This window comes from Pistacia vera, unplaced genomic scaffold (genome assembly GCF_008641045.1).
Source record: "Pistacia vera cultivar Batoury unplaced genomic scaffold, PisVer_v2 Contig876, whole genome shotgun sequence".
Taxonomy (NCBI): Eukaryota; Viridiplantae; Streptophyta; class Magnoliopsida; order Sapindales; family Anacardiaceae; genus Pistacia; species Pistacia vera.
The window spans coordinates 46,281-65,280 of record NW_022196752.1 but is presented as its reverse complement, the minus strand read 5'-3'; the positions used below and the strand labels follow the sequence as shown (position 1 = coordinate 65,280).

The following is a 19,000-nucleotide window of genomic DNA, read 5'->3' as shown; positions in this document are numbered from 1 at the left end:
TTAAATCAAAAGTGCTGAATATGAAGTGTTTAAAAAATAACTCCGTTGACCGTCGGGCAATGTTCTTACTTACCCTGGATTTGAACCCATGACCTCAAGGTTGAGAGCCTTGCCTTCTAAAAAGGATAATTTTCAAGAAGGTTTATAGCTATTTCAGGGTTATTTGCTATAGATTTTTGATTTTTTTATGGAGTTTTTAGTTGATAAGGTTAGTGGTGAATTTTACAGGAGGTATTCCTCAAAGTATTATCTAATTATATGTGGACATGGATTGTTTGGACTGAAAAATAGGCGGAAGCAGGCGATTAGGATGATTATTTATGATGAAATTATGAATTTCTAGGAGTTGTTTTAACGATTAGGGAGACTGGTAATAGGTCTTCGAATTTTAATGGAGTTTTTGGTGAATTTTAGAGGAGGATTATGATTTTTAAGATGTTAGTCAATATTAGTGGGGATTTGACTGTCTTTTAAGTCAGTGTTAAAGCGAGGGCAATGGGATTTTGTTCTTTAATTTAATTCCCTGAAATTTAATTAATTATAGTTGCAACTTGATCGTTGGGATTGAAAATTTGCAGAAGCATCTGTAAGGAAGATTTATGATAAATATATGAATTTCTAGGAGGGCTCTAATGGTTTTATTGCAGGTTTTTGATCATTTTCAAAATTTTAATGTAGGTTTATTATAATTTTCAAAATTTAGAGAGTTTTGTAATGATTTTCAACATTTCAAAAATTGGTTTTTGCCTCTTTTTCAAATTAGTGTTAGAATGTAATTGTTATTGAAATTGCATTTTTATCATTTTATTTTTTTGCTATAAAAGTGGTGTAGACCTATAATTAGCCAAACTTCGTTGATATCAAATGAAATTTCATCATATACCAATATAGTTCCCCTCCTTGAAGTTTATGATGTTTGACATAGAACTTGATGAACAGTTTTCTGGGCAAGACAAGAATTCCCAAAACTTCATCAACAAGAGTGACTCCATCCCCTCATAAATCTAGGACTGACCGTGTACCCATGCCAATTAACAATATGAGGGCGTTTGGTTGGCGGTAATGTCAGATTATTGGGATAATGTTATCTTATATTACTTGATTATAACGTTTGGTTGTTAAGTAATATAAGATTCTGATAATTTTCAAATACCAATAGTAGTTACTATTGATAATATTGGAGGTAATCTGATTACCTCCATTTTCTTAGGTATTATGAGATTACCAGGGTTATCTTTTTTTGTTATAATTTTATCCCTTAATAATGAAAATTTTGGATAATAATGCCTTTATTTTAAAATAAATTTACATTAATATCCTATTTCAATTTTACTCTTGTTTAACTAAAATTTTGGACAATAATGTCCTTATATTTAAAACAATTTATAGATCACCACTGCTATTCAGCCACCACCACCACTGCCACCTAGCCACCACCGCCGACACGGCCAACCACCACGGAACGCTGCCGAAAACTCGCTAGAGTCCTTAAAAAAGAATGAGTTTTGGTGGGAGGCTTCGATATGGCCATTTATTGATGGCCGAAAATGGCCATATCAGGCCAGATCTGGCCGTTAATGGCCAAATCCCTGTCCATTATCTGCCAGATCTGGCTTGATATGGCTAGAATAGATCTGGCCATTTTCGGCCAAATCTGGCCTGATATGGCCATTTTCGGCCGTCAATATGGCCAGAAACAGCCATATCAAAGCCTCTTAGTCACGGTGAGGGTCTGATGGGGACTTTCGAAGACTTTTGACGGTGGTCTGCGGTGGCGACGACAGGAGGTAAGGGTGATTTCATAATAAATTAAAGTTTGATATAAGCAGGGGTGTTTTAACTAAATCTGAAATATTGGGGGTTAAAAAAATTATTCAAAAATTAATAATAAAAATAATATTATATTAATGTTTGTAAAGGGGACAATTTAGTAATTTAAATAATATACTCACTAATTTATTTCCCATAACCAAACATATTAATATGACATACCCACCAACTAACCAAACACATTTTCTTAAAGATTTCCAATAATCTTCCAAGGTAATCTATCTTTCCAGTAATCCAATATTTTCAGTAATCTAACATTCCTAAACCAAACGTCCCTTATAGAAATTTATCATCAGTCGAGGATTTTGGCACCCTTTAGGGAATTAACCAACCCTGCTAGTATTTTTTTCTCCAGAAGGTGATGTGTTTTTTGTGTTTTCCTCTTTCATTTGTGGATAGCTGTTCTAACGGTAATTTCAAGCTTCCTGAGAATCTTCTTTTTGATCCAGAGCTGCCTCCCCCTGGTGCAAGTGTAAGTGTAACACACCAGAGTAATTATGAGTATAGTCGAAGGGTTTTTGGCTCAACATTGGATAGTATGAACAGTTATATTGTGTTGTATTGTGAAAGTTGATTCTTGATAAATAACCTGAACATGTAATACTATACTTATAACCTAATTTCATAAGCTCTCTTTCACAATCCCGATATGACAGTTCGCAATTGATAAACTTGCAAATGGGTCATGTCTACTCACTATCGTTTACCCATTTATCGATTGTGAACTGTCACGTCGAAGTTGTAAGTCAGTCTTTATCATATATGAAATACATCAATGCAATTCAATGAAATCAATTTGATTCTATATAAGATTACTTTAAAGGCAATCATATTTTAAAATAAGCAATTATCAAACAATTACATGCAAATTAAATATGTTTATTTGATCAGATTAAATATTTTATGATTAAGATCAAAATTATATAACATGGTAATACTTTATGATTAACAACACAATCTTTCAGAACTTCAAGTTAGTGAAAAAGATAATCATCACAATCATTTCATAACAAAATTATATACAATCGGTAAGGATTATAATTTCAATGTTACCAAGAAAAAACAATGTAGTATCCTCATACATATTACAAGATACTTATGATCGATTCTTCTCATGACTTTAATAATTTTTCTGTCAACTTCCTGACCTATTGAACAGTAAAGAACATAATTAGTTAATTACCTTGTGATATATAGATTTTGATTACAGTCATCAATTGCACATAAACATAGAGCAAAATTAAATATATGAAACAAAGTAGTAATTGAGAGCCAGGACTTACCAGTGTATTTATAAAACAAAAGCACAAGATAGGTTGAGGTTCATCATCAAAATAGCCATTTCCAGTTTTCCACTTAGATTCTGCTATGTCGCAGACCGTAAAGCTTTCACTAATTGTAGCTACATTATCCATAGATACAACAAATCTTGAGGGAATTCATACAAAGTAGTAAGTGTAAGTAATTGATCTACTATACGCAGCGGAAAAATAAAAATTCAATCGGTAAATCAATTACTTTTCTTTGCCTAGATCCGAGTATAGATTATACCGTTTACATGTTTATAAACAAAAATCTGTATAAAGTAAATCTATTCAATGATTAGAATACTTACGTACGTTTGGAGGCTCTTTCGAATATCTTTGAGTTCGAACAGAAATAATGTTCATGGTTACTATTCATCGTATACTATTCACGGTTACTTTTCATTGTCTACTGTTTACGTGATTTTTCGTCAATCGATTCAAAGTAGGATCACACTCACGGAAATCCATACAAAAATAAACCGAAGAACCATTGATTATTTTGCTAGAACAATCAAGGACTTCAAGAATCAAGAAAGAAGAACAAGAAATGTTTTCTTCTTGAGAGAGAGAGATAGGGTGGTTAGGGTTTTAATTAAATGAATAATCCCTCTGTGTTTTAATTAAGTTGCACTTATATAGTGCAACAATTAAAACCCTATTCTACTTAGGAATAACCATGGACTCTAACCTTAGTTTACCCTTGCAACCAAACACACCATTTATGGTATTTTAATTAACTAATTATTATTATAATAAAAATCAATTAATATATAATAATATATTAATATTTAATTAATAATAATAATTCATTTAAATATATACAGAGATATATTTAAATATAATCTCACTGGTTTAATTTTAATATTAATATTAAATATAGGCAATAACCTCAGCAAATTTAATTGCACTATAAAATTATCAAAATACCCTTACGTCCTAAAAGACGAAAATATCATTCTCACAAATTGATTCTTAAATTATCTTCTAAGTGTGTGACCCGTAGACTCCTCATCATATCGGTAGTGTGTAGTATCGCGATTAACACCAATTAATAGTCTTACTACACACAGACCAAGATTGACCGCTAGCAAGGCATCATGGCCACCTGATAGATTCAGATTCAGTGAAACCGCAGCCTGTCAACGGTATGGTTACCATGCAATCAAATCCTTTCATCAACTGTTATCTCATCGAGACTGAGGTATAGAAATAGTGTCAACCTCAGATATCATCGACATGTTTGTATTCAGTTACTAAACCAATGACAGGAATATTAAATTGGATTGAGCATCAACTCAATCCCACTGTGACCACAGATTTAGTATCATTGTCATTTACTGAATTACCTAGTAAGATAACTTCTCTCGTACCCAAGAGTGATGAATCTTTTGTCCATCCACCATAGTCTCGATATACTTCTCAATGTAGTCAATCACTACCGTATTAATAACTCTGAATAGAATTACGTTGGACTAGTGTCAAACTGTACCAATTGGTGCACAGGGCACTCCGGTGATCTCAAGTCTAAGGATCACATGCACCACCATCCGTTAGAGAATTTATTCCATAGACACTAAGGTTACCATCCATATGGAATCCTCTAGTGGGTCTGTCCAGTGAATTTGTCTCTAGCAAGCACCGATGCGTTGCATTAGGTTGTCGACAAACAACCTTGACAAGTAAGATCAGTCACTACCTTTCGACAAGGTTGTCCAACACTATGATAGTCTTACCGTATTATCTGTGTCCTTGGTCAAAATAATATTGGGACTACAGACGTTTCTAGAATGACTACCATATATGATTATAGGATTCTCACTATCAAGATTTGAAACACTTGATACACTCGTCACGATTCTATTATTCTAAGGACATATATCATTATATACACGATATAAAAGAATGTCTTTTTATTGATAAATAAAAATTTATTACAGAATCAATTTTATAATAATTAATTAACTCTAAGACACCTACTCTTACAGGTAGACTACTTGAAATGCCACTACTGTTGTTCATCATCACGGAAGCCACTTTTGTTAATTGTGCCATCATTCACCATTGGTTCATGAAAACCTTGAAGCCATTGATTCACATCCAAATCCAAAGAATTAAAGCCACTAGATTGCCAATCACGTGTGGGGGAAAGTCCATAAGATTGTGATTCATCGTTACAACGGGCATTCGCATTGAGTTTTATTGGACTGCAAAATAGAACATAGAGAAAATTAAAGTTAAAATATATATATATATATATATATAAGAATCTCATAATTACATTCCACTAGGCAAATAAGAGATTCCAAAAAAATGAATTAGGAAAATAAAAACTGATCATGTAATTAAAATGAGGTGCAGAAGCAAAACTTACCTTTTTTTATTTTTATAGTGGGCGAACGACTTGTACATACCCAAAGTTTACTGTAATGACAAGTTGGTACCCAAAAGGTTTTGAAACGACAAATAGGTACCTTCCGTCATATTCTGTTAGTGATTTTTGTTTATTAATAGTGAAAAGACTAAAATGCCCTTCAAAGTTTCAATTTTTGTTTTTTATAAATTTAAAAATTTCTAAAAAACCCCCTAGGTTTGCTAATTTAATTAAACACCCCCATATATAAAATGTTTGTTAAATGACAAAAACACCCCCACCACCCCCAGTGCCAATTTCCGGCCACCATCGCCGGAATCTGGCCGGAAAACTATATTACGACACAGATCCGTCGGATCTGTGTCGTAACGTGCCGATCTGGCCTTTTCCGGTCAGATCCGCCACGGATCTTGCCGGAAAAGGCAAGATCTGGCCGTCGAAGCAGCAGCCAGATCTGGCCTTTTCCGGCCAGATCCGTGGCTGATCTGGCCGGAAAAGGCCAGATCTACTGCCAGATCTGGCCTTCGACGCCGCAGATGGAGTTTTGCGGCGTCGACGGCCAGATCTAGCCGTAGATCTGGCCTTTTCCGGCCAGATCAGCCACGGATCTGGCCGGAAAAGGCCAGATCGACGCGTTACGACACAGATCCGACGGGTCTGTGTCGTGACGCAACTTTCCGGCCAGATTCCGGCGGTGGTGGCCGGAATCTGGCACTTGCCGGTGGGGGGTGTTTTTGTTATTTTATAAAACTTTTATATATTGGGGTATTTAGTGAAATTTGTAAACTTAGGGGGTTTTTTGAAATTTTTAAATTTATAAAAAACTAAAATTCAAACTTTTAAGGGTATTTTAGTCTTTTCACTATTAATAAACAGTAATAAACAGAAATCACTAACAGAACATGACGGAAAGTACCTATTTGTCATTTCAAAACCTTTTGGATACCAACTTGTCGTTACGATAAATCTTGGGTATGTATAAGTCGTTCTCCCCTTTTATAGTTTGAATATTTTCAATCTCTTCTGTTTCTCTTTCTTTCCTCTTATTTTTATCATTGTACAATGGTTCTCCATACTGGTACATGAAATGGATCCCCCACCTTTTCACGTCTATCTCTCCAGCATCAAATTTGATGAGCACTTTACAATTCTTCTTCTCAAAATAATCCCGCTCCCACTCATCAAGAGAATCCCAATCAATCTCAAGAAACTCCTCGCGCCTCGCAGGAAAATAATCGAATAATACATGGTCTGACGACAATTCAAATCCTTTGCAGCGATCTAGATATAAAAACTCATAAGGATCCCAAGGTGTAATGGATTTCTCATAAATTCGCTCCTCACCATCAACCAAACTGTAACAGGGTAACCAAGAAAGGCATTCAACTCATTTGGACAAACAACAGCAGATGTAACAAAACCTAGAAAGTTTTCATTATCCCAATCTAGCGAATGATCAAGAACTATATAAACTTCCGTACTTTGAATGGTAAACACTTTAGGAATTTCATTTCCAGGGAAACACATATTCGCACACAACCACTTGTCAGCAGGGAAATTATTAGCACAAAATTTTGCCCAAGATTCCTGTACCAAATGCAAACGAAAATCATCACGTCACAACATAGTTTTTGCTTTAGATTTATACATTTTTTTTCTATTGCTTTTAAAAAACAACTAACATCATTGAAAATGAGAAAGGATCAAAAGACATACCTGCTCAAGAATTTTAGGTAAATCCAGATCAAATCAATTTGTAAAATTTGATACCCGAGGTGTTCGATGAGGTAACAATAGAAATGATGGATGTGGTATTGACTGCAAGGATAAACAGTTGGATGCTATCACATTTACATCCATTGGAAGCTCTGGCAAAAGTTTAAGGCTCCGACAATTACTTATGTTTAGGAGTTCCAACTTAGAAAGCTTTTTGATGTTTTCTGGTATGCTCTCAAAATTATTTCCAGATACCTCTAACCTTTTTAGCAAGGAAAATCCTCCAAGACAGTCAGGTAATTTGGTGAGTTGACAGTTCTCCAAAACCAGCTCTGACATAGAGCTCGACCATAAAGGAGTATTCAATACAGGATTCAAGAGTGCCGGTTGATCATCAACATCTCGAGAGCTCGAACCTGATGAAGAATTCAATACCCAATTCAAGGGTGCCAGTTCATCATTTCGACTTAGGTCTAAGCAACCATGTTTTGGAAAGATGGATGATGGTTCTTCTTTTGAGACTCTACCATAAGTATCAAGCTCCTCCGAAGCTTCCAAATCTACAATGTCAACGGGTAATCTTTCCAGTTTGGAGCAATTCTTAATTTGAAGCCATTCGAGAAGTTTCAACTTACAGATGCTGCCCGAGAGACTCTCAAGCGATTCTGGAAGAACCAAGGCAACTAGTTCAGATGGATGTTCGATGAAGGGTAATTCATTTATTGCAGTTCCATCTAAAATTAATTCTTGCACCACAGATGAGATCCTTGGAGCTATCTTGAGATTAGAGCAACCAAAGAGGTCAATAGTTTTTGACTGAATGCCATCTGGTACACTAATAAGCCTTGAGCAACGCCATAGACGCAAGTTGTCAAGCTTATTGAGATTTTGAATAGATGAGGGAGTGATCTTCAACAAACTTTTACAATCTTGTAGAATAAATTTCTCAAGATTTGAGGCTTTTGAGAGATTTGGAAGCTCTTTCATGTGCTCAGAGTGATTGAGATTAACATATTTCAAATTTTCAAGTTCCTACAAGAAAGCAAACAAACGACTTAACTCAAATTAGTGCCTCGTATATTTATAACTTTCGACAAAAAGACCACCATATAAATAATAAAATACAAACCTGAACACCATTCCAATGTTTAACTTTGTTGAATGGTATATCAAGTTTGACAAGACTCTTTGAAGGTAAACGTTTCAACATATTTTCGTGATCATCTTGTGAGTTGTATACTCCAAATAAGGTCATGAAGAATTTTAGGCCATTGGAGAAGAACTGACGGTGTTGAAAACCTTTCAACTTATTTTCTTGATTATCTTGTGAATTGTATACTCTGAAGAATCTGAGGTTAGGCATCTTTGACAAAACACGCCAATCGAAGTTTGAATTGCTTATTTTAGATATATCCAAGCTTATGCTTCGTACTGCTTCAATCTCCTAAAAATAGTCAAAAAATACAAAAGCTCATCAAATTAATTTAAGCTTCATATGTTTTCAGTCAAAAGTATAAAATTATTTTTTATAAACAACTTATATTCTTTAAAAAAAAAAAATTATAAATAATTTACAAACAAATACAGCACTCCAGTAATGAATAAAAACATTGAGATGACTAAAACAAACAAAGATTTACGGATTTCAAATATGCAATACTAATTGGTATCTGAAAATATAATAATAATAATATTAATACAATAACAATCATAATAATTATGCTTGAAAAGTAAGATTATATATGAAGATAGAACGTAGCTATGATATATTTCTTTTCGATGTATTTATGTTTTCTCTGTATAAAAGACATTATTTTAATATTAAATCTGAACTAGAAGATTGTGTTCATACATCAAAGGAAAAAATAAATATTCAATTCGAAAATAAATACCGATATTTTTTTTGGCAAACCTTGATGATATGAATAAGAGTTTATTAGAAATTAAAAACATAATAATAATAACCATAATTATAATGATGATGATGATGATGATGCTAGTCCTTGCCTTATCTTTTGCAAATGCTTTGAAGATATCCTCATGACGACACAACCGAATCTCTTTACAAGTATCACCCCGAGCAATTTTCCTACCCATTTCACGAAGCAAATCATGCGTTCTTATTATATAATTGTATTCCACAGACATGGGACATTTATCAATATGAATTGTGATTGTAGAGATCTTTACTAAACCTTTCAACTCCCCTTCTAAGAAACATGCAATATCTAAAAATAACCTCTTCTCCTAGTCCATCATAACTAACTTTTAGTACCTTCAGAATATCTTCATCAAGAGGATTGTTTTCTAGGTCATTTATTACACTTTCCCAAAATTCTTTTTTCCAAGAACACAAATGGCAACCCAACACTTTAAGAGCCAACGGAAGACCTTTGGTATATGCTACTGCTTTCTTTGATAGCTCCATATAATCTGTAATAGGAGAGTATTGTCTAAAGGCGTACTGATTAAAAAGTTGATGAGCTTCCTTCTCTCTTAATTCCTTAACCTTGTATATATACGCATCATCTACTCCACAAATGCTCAACGCTTGTTTATCCCTTGTTATTATGATAATTTGACTTTCCAACCTCAAGTCAAGGTTTCCAATCAAATTTCTATTTGGATGGAAGATGTCACATCATCCAAAACTTTAGTGCTTAAGTCTTTCTCTTCTATAGGTGACTCCTATATTGGGATCTGTATCATCTAATAATTTGGCAAGAAGGCCATTTCGCAAGCGAGTTAAATTAGTGTTTTTCTTCACTTTTCCCTAACATTTTCAACAAAGATGAGTATTACATTTATATCATTCATTACATCATTTTCTTACATCATCACCATTTTATTAATAATTATTTTATTATAATATTAAAAATTCAAAATAATTAAAAATTTGTGTGAATGTGAGATATGTTACATCATAATATAATGAAAATGGTGTAATGGGTGATGTAAATATAACATTACTCTTCAACAAAATAAGATCTTTCAAACCGGTTCAAGATTTTTGGCAATAGTTGTTTTGCCTATACCTTTTATGCCCCGAATTCCTATTTTGGAAACACCATTTGTTCCCTTGTGCAACCAAAACTCTATTTTGTTTACTGAAAATTCTACTCCAACCAGGCCTTCAGCATAATCACTCGGAAACAATTTATTTAGTCTTTCCAATATATTGCGTGAAATTGCCTCTGTATGTTCACATGCTGGCCTACTAAATAGAAGAAAAAAAAATATTAATTAGTTAGGATAAGTAAATCAAAGGAGAGAGGAAAAAATATTTCTTGTTAATGTTACTAAAAAATTATCCAAACAGAAAAAATATTGGGTTCCTCCTCCATTTATGAACATGGGAATAAATTTCTTTACTTAATGAAATATTATCACTTTTGAAAGAAACCGTTAATTTGATTTGTTGAAAAAAAAAAAAACAATAAAATTCTTGGGGACTAAAAGGAAAGAAGATCACAAAAATCAATACAAACATTTTAAAAAACCGATCTTAAATTTTTAATTCATTAAAAAAATATTTTAAATAAATTACATATTGATGAGTACAAAATTATATGCAGATTCACACTTACGTGTTTGCATCTATAGTCCAACCAGATAGACTAGCTGCTTCATTCAACGCACTCTTCCATCTTTCCGCTTTCAGCATCTCCGGTTTTTCCTTAAAACGCTCTTGAAGTCCAGCAAATCCCTCCCCAAAACTCCCTGTTTGATTCCTTACATGAGCTGGGTCTACATTATAGAAAATTGGTATTACAATCTGCTGCTTCGTTTCCTTGCAATCAAGAATCTGTTCAAGTTCTTGGAGACACCATCTTGAAGACGCATAATTTTGTGAGAAAATGATGATAGAAATCTTTGATGCTTTAATTGTATTCAAAAGAGATGTCGAAATCTCATCTCCTCTTTCCAGATCATTATCAATGAAAGTTTTAATTGCTTTGCGACACAAAGCCGCATGGATATGGCTTGTAAAAGAAATGCGGGTGTCTTCGCCTCTGAAACTAAGAAAGACATCATAGTTCTTCAATTGAGGAGTGGCTGAAGATGAAGAAGAAGAAGCCATCCAACTCCACTGATGAAAGACTTTTCAGATCTGTTTAAGTTTGTAGACAATCCATGAATAAGAGAAAAAAGAAAAATTAATGTAGTTACGAGAAAACCTCCTTCAAAAATAAATTAAAGTTATTACACTTGCAGATAGAGAATCAATTTCAGAATCTTTGTTTGAAACATAGGTGCAATAGTTTCGTCAAATTATAAAATTAAAATAAAAGCAGTGAAAAATAGTTTCGTCAAATTATAAAATTTTTGGAACCGTTATTGTGCAGTTTCAGTTCCTATAATAAGGAATCGAAACCGGGAACCGAGACTAATGTAAAATAAAATTAAAAAGTAATGGAATTAATAAAAATTTTTGTAGCAAAAGTAATGTGAATATATTTATATTTATATTTCATAACATTTAAAGTAAATTGGTTTGACTTTTAAGAATCTACCTTTACAAAGTAATGGAGTTTGTAAATTTGAATTTATAATTTGTAATTTTATTTTTGTTAATAAGTGTCTGGTGGGGGGTATTTGTAAGTTTTTAAGGGTTTTTTTTGTCATTTTAAAAACTTTTGGGGGGTCCCTATAATTTTATAGGGTACCCAGAACGAAACCGGAATAATGTAGGAACTTTCGGTTCTGATTCTAAATTTCAAGGAACAATCGGTTTCAGTTTTGGTTCTAGTTTCTTAAAAAAATGTAAGGTACTTGAAACTGAATACCCCTAATAGAACCTACGTAGAATTAAAGTGGAACTTATTATAAATAGATCAATTATGAGCTGCTATGTCAAGATTATAAGATAAAAGTTTGTGAAAGGTAATTATTGGTGTAATATATAAAATATGTGAGAGAGAGACGCTAGGGGTTGGAAAAAAAAAGTTATACCCCACACTTCTTAAATATTAAACAGCACACTCTTCAGTCTTCCTGAATTGGTCTTTATCCAATATTACGTAATACTTTTATTTAACAATAATGCTATACTTACAAAAAAATCTTATAAAAATTTCCATACAAAATGAAGTGACAAAAAATGAATGGAAGAGTAAAACAAAAAGTCAAACTCATCAAATTCACTATTCTATTCATTTTTTGTCATATCACTTTGTATGAAAATTTTTGTAAGATTTCTTTGTAAATGTAGTATTACTCTTTATTTAAACCGGTTTTAGTTAATCGGTTTGAAAAAATTATGAACCGGATTGGATAATAGATTTATGAAATTTTGAAACCGAAACGAACCGATTTGCCCCAAAAAAAAAAAAACGAATTTTTGATTTGGTTTTTGAATTTTTTTTTTCCACCCCTACCGTGTAGTGGTCCTGGTGGAGGGCCATATCTCTTGCTTAAAGCTGCTTACTTTCTAAAAGTAAGCAGCTTTAAGCAAAATTAAAATTATGTCATAAATAGATTATGTAAATGTAAAATTTTGTAAATATAAAAATAATTTTACATTAACAATCATTTAATTAAATGAATGATTTAATATATTCCGTTTAAAAACGAAAAAAAATATAATCATGTGGTTGTCAAACCCTTTTTTTTTTCCTCGAGAGCACAAAATTTTAGATCACATGTAGACCCTCATCAATGAAAGTTGTAGCTTTTGGGGATAAAATGCAGAGAAATGTTTGATTAATTCACCAAGAAGATGATCATAGATTAATTTATGCAGTGAATATCATTTGGAGTACGCTACAAAGTGTCAATTTATTTAATTTAATTAATAAAGTTTATTATGTTCTATATGAAAGATATTTATAATGTGCTGAGTATTTGGATTATAGAGCAGCAAATAAAAGCAACCAGTTTCTTCCATTCATTATACAAACTATGTTTCCTTAATCATAGATAAAACTTATCTAGGATTTATAAACAAAAAAAAAAAAAAAAAAAAAAAAAAAAGGAAGAAACATTTATTATTGATTAACGCTAGTTCATGAGAAATGACTTCAGATTTTAAAATACGATTATGGTGATGTTTTCGGAAAAGAATGAATAATCATAATACCTTTAAATGTTGTTTTCAGAAAAATTTTTAGTTTATAATTACCAGTTTATGATAAATAGATTAAATGTTGAAAAATAATTGTTAAAATGACATATATATTTGTATGAATGTTTCATTACATATTTGAATGTTTTATAAAAGCATCCACTCACTAGGATTTCAACTCGCTCTTTTCAATTATTTTACCCCTACCAAGTCAGCAAAAGATCATGTTAAAGGGTGATTTCACTCAAGGTTGGGTCACTCGACATCATTTCATCTTGGGTGTGACATGATATGTGTTATTACAGTTGTAGAACTAATATTTTATGTCATATATTATTCTCATGCATTGATTATAAAATATATAGAAAACCTGATATCAAATGTTTCTAATTTCAAAGTTTCAAAGGATATAAATTCGGTTTATTTAACTCCCTCAAACTCGGTTTATTTAATTTAACATGTAAATTTAATGAAGATGATATCTACGAACGAAGTCACCTACCACTTGCAACATTGATATTTGAGTAAATTCATATAATAAATAATGTAATAATTATATAAGAAATTTACATGTAATCTATCTCTAAACATAGCATGATAAATTATTAGGAAAAAACAAAAAAGTACCAAGACAAAAGATATATAATATAGATTGCTAGGGCAATATTCCAACTAATCTTATTACATTAATTTCAATTTGAACAGAAGTGACCAATAAACGATATATAATATTTGTTAGTCAATATTGCTCTAAACTTTAACAGAGATAATGGCATGGACGGTCCATCCTTCCTTGAGGACAATGCTGACTATAGTCTTTTATTATTATTATTATTAGAGTAAACAACTTTTTCCCACGCAAAGTTTGCCTGAACGACACTTTCCCACCTAAAAAATTTCAAAATATCATTTTTTTCACCCAAAGTTAATATTTCGTTACTACCCAAAGCCGATTTTAGCAGCAAAATTCTATTCATCACCACCATTTGAACCTTTTGTCTCTTCTCTACAAAACCCCTCTCACTCTGGCATCTGATTTTTCGCCGATTGTCGGCCACCGCAAAGCTAGGATTTCCTATTCTTAGATATTTTCAGCTGATTCTGAAGAAAATCAAGTCCTGTAATCAAATATATATATATATATATATATATATATATATAAAAGGAAAGTTCATATGCATATTAATTACACTTCCTTTGAAATTTCTTTGGCCAATTGTATTAGCTAATTGACTAAATCAAGTCCTGTAATCAAATATTATTTTTTTGGGAATGGATGAATTTTGTATGCATGTTCAGACATGTTTATGAAATGTGGGTTCTTCTTCTTGAGTCACAAAACTCTTCTCCTCCTTTAGTCCCAATTTCCTTTTCGATTCCATAAGTTTAAGGTTTGATCTCTAAATTCCGTTTTAATTTGAATTCGGTAGAAGGAAGAAAATATTTCTGAATGTTGTTATCTTCTCTTATTAAATTGGTTAATAATGTGAAGTTCATATTCATAGAGGAAGATAATCATAGGTGTGCTTTGTATTTTCTTGTTTTAGAATTCTAAATACATATCAATATTATATATATATGAACTATTATTAAATATTTTTGCAGAGGTCCTAAATGAATACCCCCAGAAAATGAAGGTTATAATATGGGACCTTCTTCCCGAAGCCGCCATAGCAAGCTCTCGAAATCTGGAAGAAGGATTGCTTTATACATAAACCAATATATGGAGACCAATTTGAATGGTAAAGATTTTAGTTAAATATCTCTTTCTTCACTCTTGATCACTCGTGATATAGATTCTCAGACATATCGGCAACCAAATCCCTACTTTGCAAGCTAAAACACATCCTTTTATTGCCCATCAATATTGAACCCGGCCTTGAAGAGCTGTAGGCATGGTGTTCATATCTGGAGATGAAATTCTTGTTGGGCTTGGGTTTCCGAGGATGGCCCAAAACTTAAGAGTCAGGGTGAGGGGTATATAATATATTTTATCATTTTTTTCTCAGAGAAACTTTGCTAAAAACTTTGGCAAATCAGTGGCAGATGTAATATATTCTGCAGCTTCTTAGTTAATTGGTCTTTTACTTTGTTAGCTAAACACTATAAATCGCTGCAGCGCTTTGATTTGCATATTTATGTTGTTTGAGATTTCGGTCTAGTACAGTACTGGTAGCAACTTTTATATCACGTCGGTCCCTCGCCATTACTTATTTCAACCACTACAATTTAATTAATTAATAATTCTCTACAACAAGAACTTAAAGATAATTTATTTGGCTCCTTTCCACACCTATTCAATCAACTCCATTGATTGATATATATATAGAAATACATTTAATATAAAATCAAATAAGTAGGGCAGAAAATAATTAAACACTATGTACGTAACTCCCCCACAAACAAAAGAGACATAAATTAAGAGACATACTAATTGTCTTTTTATGTAGACCTTTTTATGATCCTATTGACTTGAAATCTCGTAATAATCAGTGTGATCCGATTGACTTTTACGGAATCAAAATGGATGGCTGCATAATTATAAATAATCAGAAAATAAAGATAAAAAAATGATTTTTAAAGAGGTTTAGCAAGTAAACTCTCAAGCTTATATCCTTTGTTATTTTATTGATGTATTTGCGATTCCAAGAGTAATTGTTAACTCTAAAATTGCCAACCCTTTTACAATGATTTTGAGGAGTTTTAAATACTACTAGGTTGATACTTGTTATAAGAGTGATTTTCGGGATAATGACTTGCATTTGGGAAGTTGATCCCATGATTTTTGGTGTGACGATCATGCCGAGATTGCAAAGAGAGTTAATCCCCTGATCTTCTCTTCATCCACGGTTTGGAAGACATCAGCCGAGTAAGTCGCTTTACTTTTGATCTCAATTGGCTTCTATTTTTTTTTTTTTTTTTATTTTTTTTTAAGTTACAAATCGCTCTAAGCTATTACTTACTCCGAGTTGCCTGCACATTCTGGTACAACAGCACTTAAAATCAATATTGAATAAGCAGATGGTTGAGTAACTTGGGTTAATGAAATATATTAAAGTTGGTGTACCTAATTATCAATGAGATGACGCAATGTGTTTTAGCTTGCAAAATTAAGATTCATCTCATAGCTGGCGGGTATAAAGTGTCACAAGGAAGAAACAACTTTATTAAACTTCAAGACTTAACGCTCAATTCTTGTAAACACATAATAAATTCTTCGATATCATCGGCCAGGCAAAAATACCTATACATCGAATAACATACAAGTAATTAATTAATAATTTACAGTATTTGATTATTATTCGACTTATTTTTTCCACCCAATATTATGGTCTGAACATGCTTTGCCAAAGCCGCTATTGTAACATCAACAGCATCTTTAAACTCGGCATCGTCGTCACTTGCATTAGGATGCTTGTACGTAACTCTTGGAATTAAGTCAATAACTTTATTTCTCATTCTCTCAACTCTCTCTCTCGGTATCTTCAGCAACTCTTCTTCAATTTTCACTCTCACATTCCCCTTCTCTCCGTCTATATAAACTGAGTACTCCTCCCCATCCGCCGGAAGAAACCACCCGTACTGCGTATACGCCGTGTGCGGCGAAAAGAACACCGGAATGCAACCGGCGAGCACTGAATCGAACGTCGACCGTCGCGTGAACGAGTCTCCTGGTGCTTGCAGGCAAAACTCGGAACTGCTCATTGCTTTGATTACTTCACTGGGTTTATAACACTTGCTTGAACCTTCAGTGTTTTTGCATGCAACTAGGTTGCACCGAGTTGACTCACCGCATTGCCGTATCAACTCGTTTCGGATTGCTGCTTTTTCTACTCCCTTCCGCGGGGCCCCGATGAAAGTGAACAAGTGGGGCCGTCTTAATTGCAGCATTTTCTGCTGCCATGTCAGCATTTGTTGTGACGTGGACGGATGGAAATAAGAGGGGTAAGGGATGCCGTGTTGGTTCGAGCCCTTCCACACGTGTCTCTCAACAGTCATCACCGACATTTTCCGTACACGTGGCAGATTAAGAAGATAGTTGGCTCCAAAGTCGGACCCACCTGGAGTCCTCATAAAATCCCATGAGGTTCGCCCTAAGACCATGAAATGATCCTTCCCTTGATGCCGGTCCCACCAAGGCTGTGACCGTAGAAAATCCTCCAATCTGACAGCTAACTCGTCGCGAACGGTGTGATTCGTCTCACTGAATTTACTAGACGCATGAAGCCCACCGTAGAAGGGAACGTAGAAGAGCATAGCACGCGACGGATCCCACGTGCGAAACAGATGATTTTCCATACGTGCATGGAAGATCATCTCCGCTAAGAACTGGTGGGTCGCGAACCACGGGGCGTGGCCCGAGTCCGAACCCAGGCCTAAGTCCGTGGCCATATCAGGAAGTGGCTGGCCGAGGCCTTGATTTGCTACGTGAGGACACATGTTGCTGTAGATATTCAAGTGGGAGCAGTTTTTGAGAAGGTCGAAGTTGAACTGTGGGGGTAAATTGTAAATGTAAACTGAGAATGGGGTGTGACTGTAATTTTCATTGTTAATGGAGTTGAGGTTTTTGGTTTTGTGGAGACTGTGAGTGTTTTGTTGTTTGGAGTTTGTGGGAACAGTGGGAGGAAGATAAAGGAAGAGAACAAGAAACCATGTGGTTAAAGAGATGAAAATGAAGAGAGTGTAGTTGTAGAATCTTGAATTTGACTGAGTCTCTTTGGTTTTGGAGAAACAGGGTTTCTTGTCTTTCTCTGTCATTATGGAGAAGAGATTAAGAGAAAGATGGGGGGAGAAGCAGAGAAGAGAATTGAAACTCTTGAAAGTGTAAAGAAGGAAACAAACTTGAAGCTTAAAAAAGTGAAGTAAAATGAATTAAGTGAGGAAATGGGAAAAAATTATGGAGTTTAGGTGAAGAGGTGGGGCTGAGGAAAGTTCTAAAAGCTTTAATGAATTGTATGATAGGAAAAAAGAGGCCGGCTTCTGCGCTTTTATGCACATGATGAGCTTGGTTTATGGCAAATATCTATTTCACCCATCAGGTTTACCTAATGTTTATATGATCCAACTTCTCTAATTCCAATACTAAATATGTAAAAATATTTCCATAAACAATATACCATATAATGAAAGTACTAGATTATCTCTATAAACAACATACTATACAACCGAAATTTTCTCTGAAGAATTCCTGATTTTCTTACAGATTATATCAATTTTACCTATAAAATCATCTAGTTTTGTCAAAAAATTGGAACGAATTTGTGTTGGGTCACATAGAAATAAGAGTAAACCCGATGAGCAAAAAGGTAATGGGTCATAGTTTACGTGTCAAAATTTGATGAAAGGACCAGGTTACCAAGAAAAATGATGGAAATGTGATTAGTCACATCGTGAATTTGTCAACAGAAATTGCCACATTTTAAGTGCATATTGGTAGAACATGCATCCCTCTACTAACTATTAGCCAGATTTACATTTAATAATTAATAAATTAATTAGGAATTAATCATCTACTTAATAAGTAGTTAAATTTATTTTTTAAGTATTAATTAATTAAAATCTGTTGGGCCAGTTTTGCCTTAAACAATATGTACCACATGTCACCTATATTATATATTTATTTTGTATCAAATTCGTGTATAAATATCTCTTTCATTAATATTAACAATTAACATTATTTATCAATTGGTATTGTTTTTTCCACTTAAGAGT

The 19,000-nt window shown here is 33.3% G+C and overlaps 2 protein-coding genes across 2 annotated transcripts; both read right to left on the bottom strand.

Moving 5' to 3' along the window:
• Positions 1-5,142: 5,142 nt before the first annotated feature.
• On the bottom strand, positions 5,143-11,305 carry LOC116119185 (disease resistance-like protein DSC1). The gene is made up of 7 exons (XM_031405133.1): positions 10,812-11,305; positions 9,500-9,842; positions 8,354-8,668; positions 7,279-8,256; positions 7,004-7,095; positions 6,609-6,863; positions 5,143-5,341 (listed from the first exon to the last, which is right to left on the bottom strand). Exons 1-7 carry the CDS (start codon positions 11,303-11,305, stop codon positions 5,143-5,145), a joined length of 2,676 nt encoding a protein of 891 aa, XP_031260993.1.
• Positions 11,306-16,431: 5,126 nt separating this feature from the next.
• LOC116119194 (probable xyloglucan galactosyltransferase GT17) lies at positions 16,432-18,196 on the bottom strand. Its single transcript, XM_031405139.1, has one exon. It carries the CDS (start codon positions 18,044-18,046, stop codon positions 16,571-16,573), a length of 1,476 nt encoding a protein of 491 aa, XP_031260999.1. The 5' UTR covers positions 18,047-18,196; the 3' UTR covers positions 16,432-16,570.
• Between the last annotated feature and the right edge of the window lie 804 nt (positions 18,197-19,000).